General features: G+C 42.4%; 2 protein-coding genes across 7 annotated transcripts in view; both read left to right on the plus strand.

Moving 5' to 3' along the window:
- Positions 1-7,872, plus strand: part of LOC133611333 (kelch repeat and BTB domain-containing protein 13) — an 11,913-nt gene extending 4,041 nt beyond the window's left edge. For both annotated transcript variants that reach the window (XM_061968037.1, XM_061968038.1), the window contains 5 exons: positions 798-1,137; positions 2,668-2,813; positions 6,011-6,165; positions 7,304-7,464; positions 7,528-7,872. In XM_061968037.1, the coding sequence (XP_061824021.1) occupies positions 798-1,137; positions 2,668-2,813; positions 6,011-6,165; positions 7,304-7,464; positions 7,528-7,716 (991 nt within the window). In that variant the 3' untranslated portion in view covers positions 7,717-7,872. The remainder of the gene's footprint in view (positions 1-797; positions 1,138-2,667; positions 2,814-6,010; positions 6,166-7,303; positions 7,465-7,527) is intronic.
- A 5,784-nt stretch (positions 7,873-13,656) lies between these two features.
- Positions 13,657-17,500, plus strand: part of cpt1b (carnitine palmitoyltransferase 1B (muscle)) — a 29,820-nt gene continuing 25,976 nt past the window's right edge. For 2 of the 5 annotated variants that reach the window (XM_061969151.1, XM_061969150.1), the window contains exons 1-2: positions 13,667-13,685; positions 17,167-17,348. The gene's annotated coding sequence lies outside the window, so the exon portion shown is untranslated. Of the gene's footprint in view, positions 13,686-17,166; positions 17,349-17,500 lie in introns of all 5 variants that reach the window. The other 3 variants (XR_009816066.1, XR_009816065.2, XM_061969152.1) reach the window with 3 other exon arrangements.

Consider the following 17,500-nt stretch of genomic DNA (forward strand, 5'->3'; position numbering starts at 1 on the left):
ATCACCCCGAAGGGGCATCAAGCGGTGGTGAAGGCGTGGGGTGGGGGAGGAGGGTGTGTGTGTATATGCCCATTGTCTTGGGTGTGTTGATGTAGTGTCCATTGGCCGGGGGCCGTTCTGCATGCAAGTAAAAGTTCAACTCCAGGTGTCGTTGAGGAGGGAGGGAGGTCAAAAGCGTCCATCATTGAGGTGTCCTCGGGGATGTTTTCAGAATAGCCTGCTCCTGTTGTTGCAGCGTCAAGGCCATTCGAGGGAGTCAAATCGGAGATTAGGATTTTTGTTTTTCTGCGAGCAGACATTAAAATGGCTGGTCTGTTCTATTCGTCCATGCTGGCCCTCATATCCAATTTTTCCCTTTCAACCAGCTTTTCCATGATGTGATCCATCTTGCGATTCAGTTCAGAAATCGCCCCAGTCTGTGATCCCACAGCCCGGCCCAAACCTTCCATTGCGACGAACAGCCTTTGGGCCCCTAGAGTGGCTGCCATCGTCTTACGAATTTGACGATACACCAGAGCAATGCCCAGCCCAATCAGCAGGTGCCCCGCGAGCACGGTTCCAAATAGGTAGATGTCTTCCACGTCCTCGATGGAAAGGACTGAGAGGCACATGGTTCTCCATTCATCCCAGGAATCTCTCACGTACCTCATCAGGGCAGCCAGGCTCCCCAGAACCTCTTTTCCTCGTCGAAAAGATTTTGTCAATTGGGTCGAGAGTCCAGCTGATAATTTTCCATGTCTGATGTTTAGATTTGGAGGACAGCGCAAAGATAATAACGCTGACCTGTGCTTCCTTAGGCGTCTGACTGACCAGGAGAGGGAGGAGCTTATCCTGCTGAGGACGCAAGGGAAGCCGCACCTCTGCAGCCTCAGGAAGGAGAACCTGACCACTTGGAGAGACCCGGCCACAGAGCGTGCTCGCCATGTGTTTGCCCTGCACGGTGGAGGATGGCGTCCCATCACAGAGTTCCCCTTCACAGCTGACAAGTGGAGCTTCAGTGCAGTGGTGATGTACAACTACTTGTACATCATAGGAGGCTACAGGACCCTCGCAGGGAGGAGCTGGCACTTCAAGATGGCCTCCTTTAGGTATAACCCTCTGACTCAGGAATGGGCCGCCATTGCTCCGCTCATCAAGGTAAGGCAAACCCACGCATACGCAAATATGCCCAAGCTTTGACTAGATACAAAACATGAGAATATCATGGAAAAGTGTATTTATTTCCATAATGCCAATTAAAAGTGTTAGAATAATTGTTTCTAAATTATCACACAAACTTTGTTACATTGAGGATCTGGTGAGAAGACAAAAGCTGTCTTTGAAACCTACCAAGAGTAAGGCTCGTAAAACTCCACTGTGTAGGGGGGAAGCAAGGTGAAGGTGTTCCTATGTTCTTTCATGTATGGTAATCAACAGAAAGATATTGTTCTAACCCAAGGACCTCAAAGCGGAGAGAAGACAAGATCTGCCCAATTTCCAGACGACCTCTTTTTGAACTTCTTTTTGAACTGGTTTACGAATGTCTTTTTGAACTATTTTATGGACCTCTTTTGGAACTATTTTACGAACTCTTTTTGAACTGACCTTTTCTGTGAACTTTTTGCGACCTTTGTCCTTTGGAAACAGCGGTGGCCATGTGGTCGGGGAGGGTCCAATCTTTTGGCAGAGCGTGCTGAGATACTGTACAAGGGTACAGTATACAGACGACTCTCCTCAATATTGAGTCCAAATTGAATTCTGTCTTTGTTTAATTGTTTGCCTCTTGTCTTGTTTAATAGATGTCATCAGTGTTTGAACCTGACAAAAAGGTTAAAGTTCCATAGATCACAAATTCAGGGCCCACAACTTAAACTAATTTCAAGTATTGCGTTGTTTATTTGTACATCATTTGGGCCTCCAGCTCACAAAACTCACGAAAACAGGATTTCAAAAAATGAAAATACTGTGAAGAAATCTTGTTTTTCCTGAGTTTTGCGAGCTGGAGGCCCAAATGATGTACAAATAAACAACTCAATACTTGAAATTATTTAAATTGTGGGTCCTGAATCTATAATCTATGGAAGTTTAACCTTTTGAATGGAATTATGGAAATAAATACACTTTTCCGCGATATTCTCATTTTTTGGAAAGGTTCTGTACACAAGAGACCTTTTCCTCTCAAATGTTGTTGACAAATGTACCCGTATCTAAATCTGTGTGCACGTAAGCCATGATATTAAGGACTTTGGATCCCTCAGGCGGTACTGCATCAAAAAGCCACATCAGTGTGTAAAGGATATCACCCCATGGGCTCAGGAACACTTCAGAAAACCACTGTCAGTAACTACAGTTGGTCGCTACATCTGTAAGTGCCAGTAAAAATCTACTATGCAAAGCCAAAGCCATTTATCAACAACACCCAGAAACGCTTCGCTGGGCCCGAGCTCATCTAAGATGGACTGATGCAAAGTGGAAAAGTGTTCTGTGGTCTGACGAGTCCACATTTCAAATTGTTTTTGGAAACTAGACGTTGTGTCCTTGGGACCAAAGAGGAAAATAACCATCCGGACTGTTCTAGGTGCAAAGTGTAAAAGGCAGTATCTGTGATGGTATGGGGGTGTATTAGTAATGAGTAATGTAATGTAATGAGTAATGTAATGTAATGAGTAAAGTGCATGTTGTCCACAGCGTAGAAGGCACTTCAGTGCAGTGTGCTGCCAGGGCCGCATCTATGCAGTGGGCGGCTGGTACTTGGACTCCCTGCTCAGCCCAGACTCCAACACGGCCCTCCACACAGCTGTGGAATGTTACAACCCGTGGGAGGACACCTGGAGGTTAGTGGCAGACACTCACCTGCATGCTAGTTATCTACCTGGCAAGAAAAAGGCCAGTAAAGTAATAAGGTTATTTTTTTGACCCCAGACTGAAAATGATAAGTGCAGTCTCTTCTCAAGGTTCTTCTTTTTCCCCCATCTCGGCCTGTTGGAGTTTTTCCTTGCCCGGTACAGATGTTGTTGTGGTTTGTGAAGGTCGATTAAGAATCGTTACAAATAAGGATCAAGATTAATCTGAGAATCTATTTTTTGACACCCTTAATATACAGTACCAGTTGACTATTCTAATAGATCACTAGAAATGAATGCAAAAAGCACATTAATGACAAAAATAAATGATCATTCAGCATCAGGTTTGCTTTAATTGAAGGCTTGACAGTGAGGGAAGTGGGAACACTACCTGTGTCCTTTCTTGGCTTCAATGGTGTTTCTCGCCTTCTTTATCAAAGTGCTGGCGTTCTTGTTATCCAAGAACTCACATGACTTTGTTTACATCCACGGACAACACAAAACTACCATATTACCCTGGATTGTTTTACTGTGTGGTGTGTTCAGGGACACTCGGGAAACACGGACACTCAGGCTCTTTAACTTTACGCTACAACTTTCATTTTGCAGCTGAATTAAAACAAAATCCTAGTGAGTCACTATCAATCAATCAAAGTTTATTTATATAGCCCTAAATCACGAGTGTCTCAAAGGGCTGCACAAGCCACAACGCCATCCTGGGCTCAGATCCCACATCAGGGCAAGAAAAAACTCAACCCAATGGGATGACAATGAGAAACCTTGGAGGGGACCACAGATGTGGATCTAGTCAATAGTGTGAGAGTGCAGTCCATAGTATATCTGACATAATAGTGTGAGAGTCCAGTCCATAGTGGATCTAGTTAATAGTGTGAGAGTCCAGTCCATAGTAGATCTAGTTAATAGTGTGAGAGTCCAGTCCATAGTGGATCTAGTTAATAGTGTGAGAGTCCAGTCCATAGTAGATCTAGTTAATAGTGTGAGAGTCCAGTCCATAGTGGATCTAACATAATAGTGGGAGAGTCCAGTCCATACTGGATCTAATATAATAGTGAAAGTCCAGTCCATAGTGAATCTAAGATAATAGTGAGAGTCCAGTCCATACTGGATCTAACATAATAGTGTGAGAGTGCAGTCCATAGTGGATCTAACATAATAGTGAGAGTCCAGTCCATAGTGGATCTAACATAATAGTGTGAGAGTCCAGTCCATAGTGGATCTACCGGTAATATAATAGTAAGAGTCCAGTCCATAGTGGATCTAACATGATAGTAAGAGTCCAGTCCATAGTGGATCTAACATAATAGTGTGAGAGTCCAGTCCATAGTGGATCTAACATAAGAGTGTGAAAGTCCAGTCCATAGTGGATCTAACATAATAGTGTGAGAGTCCAGTCCATAGTGGATCTAACATAATATTGTGAGAGTCCAGTCCATAGTGGTTCTAACATAATAGTGAGAGTCCAGTCCACAGTGGATCTAACATAATAGTGTGAGAGTCCAGCCCATAGTGGATCTAATATAATAGTGAGAGTCCAGTCCATAGTGGATCTAACATAATAGTGAGAGTCCAGTCCATAGTGGATCTAACATAATAGTGAGAGTCCAGTCCATAGTGGATCTAACATAATAGTGAGAGTCCAGGCCATAATGGATCTAACATAATAGTGAGAGTCCAGTCCATAGTGGATCTAACATAATAGTGAGAGTCCAGTCCTTAGTGGATCTAACATAATAGTGAGAGTCCAGGCCATAGTGGATCTAACATAATAGTGAGAGTCCAGTCCATAGTGGATCTAACATAATAATAATAATAATAATAATAACTGGGATTTATATAGCGCTTACATGTAGAACCCATCATTCATTCACACCTGGTGGTGGTAAGCTACTTTCATAGCCACAGCTGCCCTGGGGTAGACTGACGGAAGCGTGGCTGCAATTTGCGCCAACGGCCCCTCCGACCACCACCTATCATTCAATTCACCGGTGTGAGTGGCACCGGGGGCAAAGGGTGAAGTGTCCCGCCCAAGGACACAACGGCAGCGATTTTTGGATGGTAAGAGGCGGGGAGCGAACCTGCAACCCTCAGGTTTCTGGCACGGTTGCTCTACCCACTACGCCATGCCGCCCAGAGTATAGCATAGTAAGAGTCCAGTCCATAGTGGATCTAACATAATAGTGAGAGTCCAGTCCATAGTGGATCTAACATAATAGTGAGAGTCCAGTCCATAGTGGATCTAACATAATAGTGAGAGTCCAGTCCATAGTGGATCTAACATAATAGTAAGAGTCCAGTCCATAGTGGATCTAACATAATAGTGTGAGAGTCCAGTCCATAGTGGATCTAATATAATAGTAAGAGTCCAGTCCATAGTGGATCTAACATAATAGTGAGAGTCCAGTCCATAGTGGATCTAACATAAGAGTGTGAAAGTCCAGTCCATAGTGGATCTAACATAATAGTGTGAGAGTCCAGTCCATAGTGGATCTAACATAATATTGTGAGAGTCCAGTCCATAGTGGATCTAACATAATATTGTGAGAGTCCAGTCCATAGTGGATCTAACATAATAGTGAAAGTCCGGTCCATAGTGGATCTAACATAATAGTGAGAGTCCAGTCCATAGTGGATCTAACATAATAGTGAGAGTCCAGTCCATAGTGGATCTAACATAATAGTGAGAGTCCAGTCCATAGTGGATCTAACATAATAGTGTGAGAGTCCAGTCCATAGTGGATCTAACATAATAGTGTGAGAGTCCAGTCCATAGTGGATCTAATATAATAGTGAGAGTCCAGTCCATAGTGGATCTAACATAATAGTGAGAGTCCAGTCCATAGTGGATCTAACATAATAGTGAGAGTCCAGTCCATAGTGGATCTAACATAATAGTGAGAGTCCAGTCCATAGTGGGGCCAGCAGGAGATCATCTTGAGTAGAGACAAGTCAGCAGTGCAGAGACATCACCAACTGATGCACAGATGAGTGGTCCACCCTGGGTCCCGACTTTGGACAGCTAGCGCGTCATCTGTGGTTACCGAATCTGTGCCCCCGTCCTCTCTTTCGTGGAGAGTGGGGCAGAGCAGAAAAGAGACGGCAGATCAACTGGTCTAAAAGGAAATGGGGTGTATTTTTCATATTCCTTCCTAAATGCCATTTTGCTGTAGGTTTGTGTCGTCGCTGCCGCTGACGGACTTCCAGTTCAGCGTGTCGTTGTCCCACGACGTGCCCCTGGCCACCAGCCTGGCACACTGCCTCCTAGTCCTGGGGAGCATCCAGAGGACAGGAGAGAAGGTGCTGCTGCAGTACCACACAGAAGAAGGTAGACCTTCCTCCCCTCTACTCTGGATAAGTCCTGGCATGCATGTCTCTCCTCTACTCTGGATAAGTCCTGGCATGCATGTCTCTCGTCTACTCTAGATCAGTCCTGGCATGCATGTCTCTCCTCTACTCTGGATAAATCCTGGCATGCATGTCTCTCGTCTACTCTGGATCAGTCCTGGCATGCATGTCTCTCGTCTACTCTGGATAAGTCCTGGCATGCATGTCTCTCGTCTACTCTGGATAAGTCCTGGCATGCATGTCTCTCCTCTACTCTGGATAAGTCCTGGCATGCATGTCTCTCCTCTACTCTGGATCAGTCCTGGCATGCATGTCTCTCCTCTACTCTGGATCAGTCCTGGCATGCATGTCTCTCCTCTACTCTGGATAAGTCCTGGCATGCATGTCTCTTGTCTACTCTGGATAAGTCCTGGCATGCATGTCTCTCGTCTACTCTGGATCAATCCTGGCATGCATGTCTCTCGTCTACTCTGGATCAGTCCTGGCATGCATGTCTCTCCTCTACTCTGGATAAGTCCTGGCATGCATGTCTCTCGTCTACTCTGGATAAGTCCTGGCATGCATGTCTCTCCTCTACTCTGGATCAGTTCTGGCATGCTTGTCTCTCCTCTACTCTGGATAAGTCCTGGCATGCATGTCTCTCCTCTACTCTGGATCAGTTCTGGCATGCTTGTCTCTCCTCTACTCTGGATAAGTCCTGGCATGCATGTCTCTCCTCTACTCTGGATCAGTCCTGGCATGCATGTCTCTCGTCTACTCTGGATAAGTCCTGGCATGCATGTCTCTCGTCTACTCTGGATCAATCCTGGCATGCATGTCTCTCGTCTACTCTGGATCAGTCCTGGCATGCATGTCTCTCGTCTACTCTGGATAAGTCCTGGCATGCATGTCTCTCGTCTACTCTGGATCAGTTCTGGCATGCATGTCTCTCCTCTACTCTGTATCAGTCCTGGCATGCATGTCTCTCCTCTACTCTGTATAAGTCCTGGCATGCATGTCTCTCCTCTACTCTGGATCAGTCCTGGCATGCATGTCTCTCCTCTACTCTGGATAAGTCCTGGCATGCATGTCTCTCCTCTACTCTGGATAAGTCCTGGCATGCATGTCTCTCCCTGCAGACTCCTGGTCTGAGCTGCGTCCCCCCCTCACCAGGGCCCACGTCCACCTTCCAGTTCTTTACTTCCTGGGAGCCTCCGCTGACCGGCTGCTGGTGGTCGGCGGCGACAACTCTCACAATGTGATGACCTCGTTCTGCGTGCGCTCACAGCAGTGGGGGCAGGTAAGGCCAGGCCAGTGGGAGATGGTTGGTGTTCCGACCCTCACCGCAATCTTTCTTGGCCAGGTGCACAGGCTGCCAAAAGCGGCGTTGGTGGGCCAGGGGACGCTTGTAGGCCAGCAGGTCCTGATGGCCAGTCTAGAACACAACACTGTGGTGACCATGGATCAACAATCTCTTTCCTTCACTACCTTTCCTCCTCTGCCCACCTCCGTCTGCTATGAAGCTGTCTTCTACCTGCACATCTTTCTTTAATGACTTAGTCTATTGTCAGGATCCTTGATGTGACACTAATTATAGTCAATATAAGGATAATAGATGCATCAGTACTTGTTTTTGTATCCTGGCTGTAATTGATCTAATATTTAGTCTGCCATGACTGAGTGTAGGGGCGTGGCTACACTGGGTGTGTGTGTGGTGTTAATGATAATAATAATGGTTCATATTAAGCAGTACAATTAATAAAACCAACATTTGTCATATACAGTATATATAATATATATATATCAAAGTTTATTTACATAGCCCTTCATCACGAGTGTCTCAAAGGGCTGCACAAGCCACAACCTGGGCTCAGATCCCACATGAGGGCAAGAAAAAACTCAACCCAATGGGAAAACAATGACAAACCTTGGAGGGGACCACAGATGTGGGGACCCCACCCTGGGTCACCAGTGCAATGGATGTGGAGTGGATTTAGTTCATAGTGTGAGAGTGCAGTCCATAGTGGATTTAACATAATAGTGTGAGAGTCCAGTCCATAGTGGATCTAACATAATAGTAAGAGTCCAGTCCATAGTGGATCTAACATAATAGTGAGAGTCCAGTCTATAGTTGATCTAACATGATAGTGTGAGAGTCCAGTCCATAGTGGATCTAGTTAATAGTGTGAGAGTCCAGTCCATAGTGGATCTAACAAAATAGTGGCAGTCCAGTCCATAGTGGATCTAACATAATAGTGAGAGTCCAGTCCATAGTGGATCTAGTTAATAGTGTGAGAGTCCAGTCCATAGTGAATATAGTTAATAGTGTGAGAGTCCAGTCCATAGTGGATCTAGTTAATAGTGTGAGAGTCCAGTCCATAGTGGATCTAGTTAATAGTGAGAGAGTCCAGTCTATAGTGGATCTAGTTAATAGTGTGAGAGTCCAGTCCATTGGGGATCTAACATAATAGTGTGAGAGTCCAGTCCATAGTGAATATAGTTAATAGTGTGAGAGTCCAGTCCATAGTGGATTGAGTTAATAGTGTGAGAGTCCAGTCCATAGTGGATCTAGTTAATAGTGTGAGAGTCTAGTCCATAGTGGATCTAACATAATAGTGTGAGAGTGCAGTCCATAGTGAATCCAACATAATAGTGTGAGAGTCCAGTCCATAGTGAATATAGTTAATAGTGTGAGAGTCCAGTCCATAGTGGATTGAGTTAATAGTGTGAGAGTCCAGTCCATAGTGGATCTAGTTAATAGTGTGAGAGTCTAGTCCATAGTGGATCTAACATAATAGTGTGAGAGTGCAGTCCATAGTGAATCCAACATAATAGTGTGAGAGTCCAGTCCATAGTGGATCTAACATAATAGTAAGAGTCCAGTCCATAGTGGATCTAACATAATAGTGAGAGTCCAGTCTATAGTTGATCTAACATGATAGTGTGAGAGTCCAGTCCATAGTGGATCTAGTTAATAGTGTGAGAGTCCAGTCCATAGTGGATCTAGTTAATAGTGTGAGAGTGCAGTCCATAGTGGATTTAGTTAATAGTGTGAGAGTCCAGTCCATAGTGGATCTAGTTAACAGTGTGAGAGTCCAGTCCAGTGGATCTAGTTAATAGTGTGAGAGTCCAGTCCATAGTGGATCTAGTTAATAGTGTGAGAGTCCAGTCCATAGTGGATCTAGTTAATAGTGTGAGAGTGCAGTCCATAGTGGATCTAACATAATAGTGTGAGAGTCCAGTCCATAGTGGATCTAGTTAATAGTGTGAGAGTGCAGTCCATAGTGGATCTAGTTCATAGTGTGAGAGTCCAGTCCATAGTGGATCTAACATAATAGTGAGAGTCCAGTCCATAGTGGATCTAGTTAATAGTGTGAGAGTCCAGTCCATAGTGGATCTAGTTAATAGTGTGAGAGTCTAGTCCATAGTGGATCTAACATAATAGTGAGAGTCCAGTCTATAGTGGATCTAGTTAATAGTGTGAGAGTGCAGTCAATAGTGGATCTAGTTCAAAGTGTGAGAGTGCAGTCCATAGTGGATCTAACATAATAGTGTGAGAGTGCAGTCCATAGTGGATCTAACATAATAGTGTGAGAGTCCAGTCCATAGTGGACCGAGTTAATAGTGTGAGAGTCCAGTCCATAGTGGATCTAGTTAATAGTGTGAGAGTCTAGTCCATAGTGGATCTAACATAATAGTGAGAGTCCAGTCTATAGTGGATCTAGTTAATAGTGTGAGAGTGCAGTCCATAGTGGATCTAGTTCAAAGTGTGAGAGTGCAGTCCATAGTGGATCTAACATAATAGTGTGAGAGTCCAGTCCATAGTGGATCGAGTTAATAGTGTGAGAGTTCAGTCCATAGTGGATCGAGTTAATAGTGTGAGAGTCCAGTCCATAGTGGATCTAGTTAATAGTGTGAGAGTCCAGTCCATAGTGGATCTAGTTAATAGTGAGAGAGTCCAGTCTATAGTGGATCTAGTTAATAGTGTGAGAGTCCAGTCCATAGTGGATCTAGTTAATAGTGTGAGAGTGCAGTCCATAGTGGATCTAACATAATAGTGTGAGAGTCCAGTCCATAGTGGACCGAGTTAATAGTGTGAGAGTCCAGTCCATAGTGGATCTAGTTAATAGTGTGAGAGTCTAGTCCATAGTGGATCTAGTTAATAGTGTGAGAGTGCAGTCCATAGTGGATCTAACATAATAGTGTGAGAGTCCAGTCCATAGTGAATATAATTAATAGTGTGAGAGTCCAGTCCATAGTGGATCTAGTTAATAGTGTGAGAGTCCAGTCCATAGTGGATCTAGTTAATAGTGTGAGAGTCCAGTCCATAGTGGATCTAGTTAATCGTGTGAGAGTCCAGTCCATAGTGGATCTAGTTAAGTGTGAGAGTCCAGTTCGTAGTGGATCTAGCATAATAGTGTGAGAGTCCAGTCCATCGTGGATCTAGTTAATAGTGTGAGAGTCCAGTCCATAGTGGATCTAGTTAATAGTGTGAGAGTCTAGTCCATAGTGGATCTAACATAATAGTGTGAGAGTCCAGTCCATAGTGGATCTAGTTAATAGTGTGAGAGTCCAGTCCATAGTGGATCTAGTTAATAGTGTGAGAGTCCAGTCCATAGTGGATCTAACATAATAGTGTGAGAGTCCAGTCCATACTGGATCTAGTTAATAGTGTGAGAGTGCAGTCCATAGTGGATCTAGTTCATAGTGTGAGAGTGCAGTCCATAGTGGATCTAACATAATAGTGTGAGAGTCCAGTCCATAGTGGATCTAACATAATAGTGAGAGTCCAGTCCATAGTGGATCTAGTTAATAGTGTGAGAGTCCAGTCCATAGTGGATCTAGTTAATAGTGTGAGAGTCTAGTCCATAGTGGATCTAACATAATAGTGAGAGTCCAGTCAATAGTGGATCTAGTTCAAAGTGTGAGAGTGCAGTCCATAGTGGATCTAACATAATAGTGTGAGAGTCCAGTCCATAGTGGACCGAGTTAATAGTGTGAGAGTCCAGTCCATAGTGGATCTAGTTAATAGTGTGAGAGTCTAGTCCATAGTGGATCTAACATAATAGTGAGAGTCCAGTCAATAGTGGATCTAGTTCAAAGTGTGAGAGTGCAGTCCATAGTGGATCTAACATAATAGTGTGAGAGTCCAGTCCATAGTGGACCGAGTTAATAGTGTGAGAGTCCAGTCCATAGTGGATCTAGTTAATAGTGTGAGAGTACAGTCCATAGTGGATCTAGTTAATAGTGTGAGAGTCTAGTCCCTAGTGGATCTAACATAATAGTGAGAGTCCAGTCCATAGTGGATCTAACATAATAGTGTGAGAGTCCAGTCCATAGTGGATCGAGTTAATAGTGTGAGAGTTCAGTCCATAGTGGATCGAGTTAATAGTGTGAGAGTCCAGTCCATAGTGGATCTAGTTAATAGTGTGAGAGTCCAGTCCATAGTGGATCTAGTTAATAGTGAGAGAGTCCAGTCTATAGTGGATCTAGTTAATAGTGTGAGAGTCCAGTCCATAGTGGATCTAGTTAATAGTGTGAGAGTGCAGTCCATAGTGGATCTAACATAATAGTGTGAGAGTCCAGTCCATAGTGGACCGAGTTAATAGTGTGAGAGTCCAGTCCATAGTGGATCTAGTTAATAGTGTGAGAGTCTAGTCCATAGTGGATCTAGTTAATAGTGTGAGAGTGCAGTCCATAGTGGATCTAACATAATAGTGTGAGAGTCCAGTCCATAGTGAATATAATTAATAGTGTGAGAGTCCAGTCCATAGTGGATCTAGTTAATAGTGTGAGAGTCCAGTCCATAGTGGATCTAGTTAATAGTGTGAGAGTCCAGTCCATAGTGGATCTAGTTAATCGTGTGAGAGTCCAGTCCATAGTGGATCTAGTTAAGTGTGAGAGTCCAGTTCGTAGTGGATCTAGCATAATAGTGTGAGAGTCCAGTCCATCGTGGATCTAGTTAATAGTGTGAGAGTCCAGTCCATAGTGGATCTAGTTAATAGTGTGAGAGTCTAGTCCATAGTGGATCTAACATAATAGTGTGAGAGTCCAGTCCATAGTGGATCTAGTTAATAGTGTGAGAGTCCAGTCCATAGTGGATCTAGTTAATAGTGTGAGAGTCCAGTCCATAGTGGATCTAACATAATAGTGTGAGAGTCCAGTCCATACTGGATCTAGTTAATAGTGTGAGAGTGCAGTCCATAGTGGATCTAGTTCATAGTGTGAGAGTGCAGTCCATAGTGGATCTAACATAATAGTGTGAGAGTCCAGTCCATAGTGGATCTAACATAATAGTGAGAGTCCAGTCCATAGTGGATCTAGTTAATAGTGTGAGAGTCCAGTCCATAGTGGATCTAGTTAATAGTGTGAGAGTCTAGTCCATAGTGGATCTAACATAATAGTGAGAGTCCAGTCAATAGTGGATCTAGTTCAAAGTGTGAGAGTGCAGTCCATAGTGGATCTAACATAATAGTGTGAGAGTCCAGTCCATAGTGGACCGAGTTAATAGTGTGAGAGTCCAGTCCATAGTGGATCTAGTTAATAGTGTGAGAGTCTAGTCCATAGTGGATCTAACATAATAGTGAGAGTCCAGTCAATAGTGGATCTAGTTCAAAGTGTGAGAGTGCAGTCCATAGTGGATCTAACATAATAGTGTGAGAGTCCAGTCCATAGTGGACCGAGTTAATAGTGTGAGAGTCCAGTCCATAGTGGATCTAGTTAATAGTGTGAGAGTACAGTCCATAGTGGATCTAGTTAATAGTGTGAGAGTCTAGTCCCTAGTGGATCTAACATAATAGTGAGAGTCCAGTCCATAGTAGGGTCAGCAGGAGATCATCTTGAGTGGAGACAAGTCAACTGCGCAGCGACGTCACCAACTGATGAACAGCTGGGGCCACTTGATAACCTCTCCAAGCAGGAGAGGGGGGGCAGAGCAGAAAAGAAACGGCAGATCAACTGGTCTAAAAAAGGGGTCTATTTAAAGGCTGGAGTATACAAATGAGTTTTAAGATGGGACTTAAATGCTTCTACTGAGGTAGCATCTCTAACTGTTACTGCTAGAACATTCCCGAATAGAAAACACTCTAAAGCTCGCAGACTTTTTTTGGGGCTCTGGGATTCACTAATAAGTTAAAGTTCCTGGTGCGTCTGCGAGCTTTAGAGTGTTTTCTATTCGTAATATTCTGGAGTGTTCTAGCAGTAACAGTTAGAGACACACACCTTTTGGTTTGTATTCAGTTTTCCTTTTTTGGTACAGTTGACATTGTTTGTTCACTTCATTTGTCCTTCCCCTTAGAGTTCCTGTGTTCCCATTGTGGGCGGAGTTATGAGACGTGCACAGCTGCTCCCAATTTACCCGGGTGCTATTGGAGTTGCAAAACGTGCTACCTCCAAAGTTGACACCAAGCTGGATGGCACCGGGAGTGGCCAGGACCACAAGCAGCAAAAACACGAAGCGTGGAAGTCGTCAGGCTTGGAGAGCCGAGGAGTGGAATCACCGAGTGCCATCCGGCTGCCAAGGTGCCGCTTAAATAGCACCCAAGTAAATTGGGAGCAGCTGTGCACGTCTCATAACTCCGCCCACAATGGGAACACAGGAACTCTAAGGGGAAGGAGAAATGAAGTGAACAAACAAGGTCAACTGCACCAAAAATGGAAAACCCAATACAAACCACAAGGTGGCAGCAGACGGTGACACACTCCTATACTGTGTAAAATATAACTAATAACATAAACATATATATGTAAAGAACATAAGTAAATACTGCATGGAATAATTACATCCATCAAATAAACATGATTGGTATTAAATAGTTAAAAGGCAATGAAATAGAAATACATGAATTACTTACACTTTCACTATAATTGTCAGTATTTTATTCATTAGAGGAGGTTCTTGTTAGTAACTGCTAGTAACGTTGTAAATAAGTACAGTATTTACTTGGCTTTGAAGGAGTCAATCATTTCATACAGAGGCAAGTTGCCACACAAAGTGCTTGACACCTGTTTCAAAGACACACACAGCACCGTTGACAATAACAAGACATGACATGGTATATAAAAATATATATATATATGTATGTTAAATATATATTTATTTACAATTGTATTTAGTGCTACCATTATTCTTACTATTTGATGTTGTTTTTCTTGATTTATTATAAAAACATATTTGTAAATTATTTTAATTTTAATTTTGATTTATTGCTAGCATTATTCTTACTATTTTATGTTGTTTTTATTGATATACATATATATATATATATATATATATACAGTATATAAATATATACAGTATATACATACATATATATATATATATATATATATATATATATATCAATAGAACCAACATAAAATAGTAAGAATAATGCTTACTTATTATAAGCGGTATAGCTCGGTTGGTAGAGTGGCCATGCCAGCAACTTGAGGGTTGCAGGTTCGATTCCCGGTTCTGCCATCCTAGTCACTGCCGTTGTGTCCTTGGGCAAGACACTTTACCCACCTGCTCCCAGTGCCACCCACACTGGTTTAAAAATGTAACTTAGATATTGGGTTTCACTATGTAAAGCGCTTTGAGTTACTGGAGAAAAGCGCTATATAAATACAATTCACTTCACTTATTTATATATATGGGATTTATATATATATATATCAATATATCAATCCCATATATGTTATATATATGTATGTATGTATATATATATATATATATATGTATGTATGTGTATATATATATATATATATATATATATATATATATATATATATATATATATATATAATCAATAGAAACAACATAAAATAGTAAGAATAATGCTAGCAATAAATACAATGAAAAATAAATATAATACTTTACATATATATACAGGTAAAAGCCAGTAAATTAGAATATTTTGAAAAACTTGATTTATTTCAGTAATTGCATTCAAAAGGTGTAACTTGTACATTATATTTATTCATTGCACACAGACTGATGCATTCAAATGTTTATTTCATTTAATTTTGATGATTTGAAGTGGCAACAAATGAAAATCCAAAATTCCGTGTGTCACAAAATTAGAATATTACTTAAGGCTAATACAAAAAAGGGATTTTTAGAAATGTTGGCCAACTGAAAAGTATGAAAATGAAAAATATGAGCATGTACAATACTCAATACTTGGTTGGAGCTCCTTTTGCCTCAATTACTGCGTTAATGCGGCGTGGCATGGAGTCGATGAGTTTCTGGCACTGCTCAGGTGTTATGAGAGCCCAGGTTGCTCTGATAGTGGCCTTCAACTCTTCTGCGTTTTTGGGTCTGGCATTCTGCATCTTCCTTTTCACAATACCCCACAGATTTTCTATGGGGCTAAGGTCAGGGGAGTTGGCGGGCCAATTTAGAACAGAAATACCATGGTCCGTAAACCAGGCACGGGTAGATTTTGCGCTGTGTGCAGGCGCCAAGTCCTGTTGGAACTTGAAATCTCTATCTCCATAGAGCAGGTCAGCAGCAGGAAGCATGAAGTGCTCTAAAACTTGCTGGTAGACGGCTGCGTTGACCCTGGATCTCAGGAAACAGAGTGGACCGACACCAGCAGATGACATGGCACCCCAAACCATCACCCAACCATGCAAATTTTGCATTTCCTTTGGAAATCGAGGTCCCAGAGTCTGGAGGAAGACAGGAGAGGCACAGGATCCACGTTGCCTGAAGTCTAGTGTAAAGTTTCCACCATCAGTGATGGTTTGGGGTGCCATGTCATCTGCTGGTGTCGGTCCACTCTGTTTCCTGAGATCCAGGGTCAACGCAGCCGTCTACCAGCAAGTTTTAGAGCACTTCATGCTTCCTGCTGCTGACCTGCTCTATGGAGATGGAGATTTCAAGTTCCAACAGGACTTGGCGCCTGCACACAGCGCAAAATCTACCCGTGCCTGGTTTACGGACCATGGTATTTCTGTTCTAAATTGGCCCGCCAACTCCCCTGACCTTAGCCCCATAGAAAATCTGTGGGGTATTGTGAAAAGGAAGATGCAGAATGCCAGACCCAAAAACGCAGAAGAGTTGAAGGCCAATATCAGAGCAACCTGGGCTCTCATAACACCTGAGCAGTGCCAGAAACTCATCGACTCCATGCCACGCCGCATTAACGCAGTAATTGAGGCAAAAGGAGCTCCAACCAAGTATTGAGTATTGTACATGCTCATATTTTTCATTTTCATACTTTTCAGTTGGCCAACATTTCTAAAAATCCCTTTTTTGTATTAGCCTTAAGTAATATTCTAATTTTGTGACACACGGAATTTTGGATTTTCATTTGTTGCCATTTCAAATCATCAAAATTAAATGAAATAAACATTTGAATGCATCAGTCTGTGTGCAATGAATAAATATAATGTACAAGTTACACCTTTTGAATGCAATTACTGAAATAAATTAAGTTTTTCAAAATATTCTAATTTACTGGCTTTTACCTGTGTGTGTGTGTGTGTGTGTGTGTGTGTGTGTGTGTATATATATATATATATATATATATATATATATATAAAATAAATTAATAAAAACAACATATAATAGTAAGAATAATGCTAGCAATAAAATAAATGGAACATAAAAATAATATTTTACAAATATATTTAAATAATAAATCAATAAAAACATCAAATAGTAGTAATAATGCTCGCAAAAAATATAATAGAAAATAACCATAGGAATTAAGAGTTTAAGAAGAATTGAGTGAAAACTAAATATTCTATGACACAGATCAGATGATAAAGTGAGCAATGAGTTCCTCAAAGTGTTTAGTTTTAGCTCAAAATAAGGTCATCTTTTATTTGAGGGCCACATTCCACTTCATGTCCTTGCTTTTATTCTAACTAACTTAGTTCTAGCAACCCCACTCATGATGATACACCATGATGTCATTCCTCTTCCTGCTTTACTCTAACTAACTTAGTTCTAGCATGATGTCACAGCATGATGTCACTCCTCTTCCTTGCTTTGTGTGCTTGTTGTCATCAGGCTGCAGGCGACAGTGATGAAGGACACAGGCGTCCTCCTCGGTGCACGTGTCTGGTGTCCTGTTACGTGGGAGAGGGAGTGGGAGTCCTTAGCGTCACACCACCTGAGGAGGGAACCACTTGAAGGGCAAGAGCGAGGACAGGAACACAAAAGTACTGCCGAGGGACTTCATTGAAGAAAAGGTAGTGTCTGCATGCAAAATGATGTCTTCAAATGTTGTTCTGGTGTATTTACTGTCCCACTGAGGTGTTTATTGGCGAGGCCTCCTATCTATATCAGGCCACTGACCTTTCACCCACTTCACTGAGACGCCAGTCATGTGACATGGAATAGT

The sequence above is a fragment of the Nerophis lumbriciformis genome, linkage group LG08 (genome assembly GCF_033978685.3).
Source record: "Nerophis lumbriciformis linkage group LG08, RoL_Nlum_v2.1, whole genome shotgun sequence".
Taxonomy (NCBI): domain Eukaryota; kingdom Metazoa; phylum Chordata; class Actinopteri; order Syngnathiformes; family Syngnathidae; genus Nerophis; species Nerophis lumbriciformis.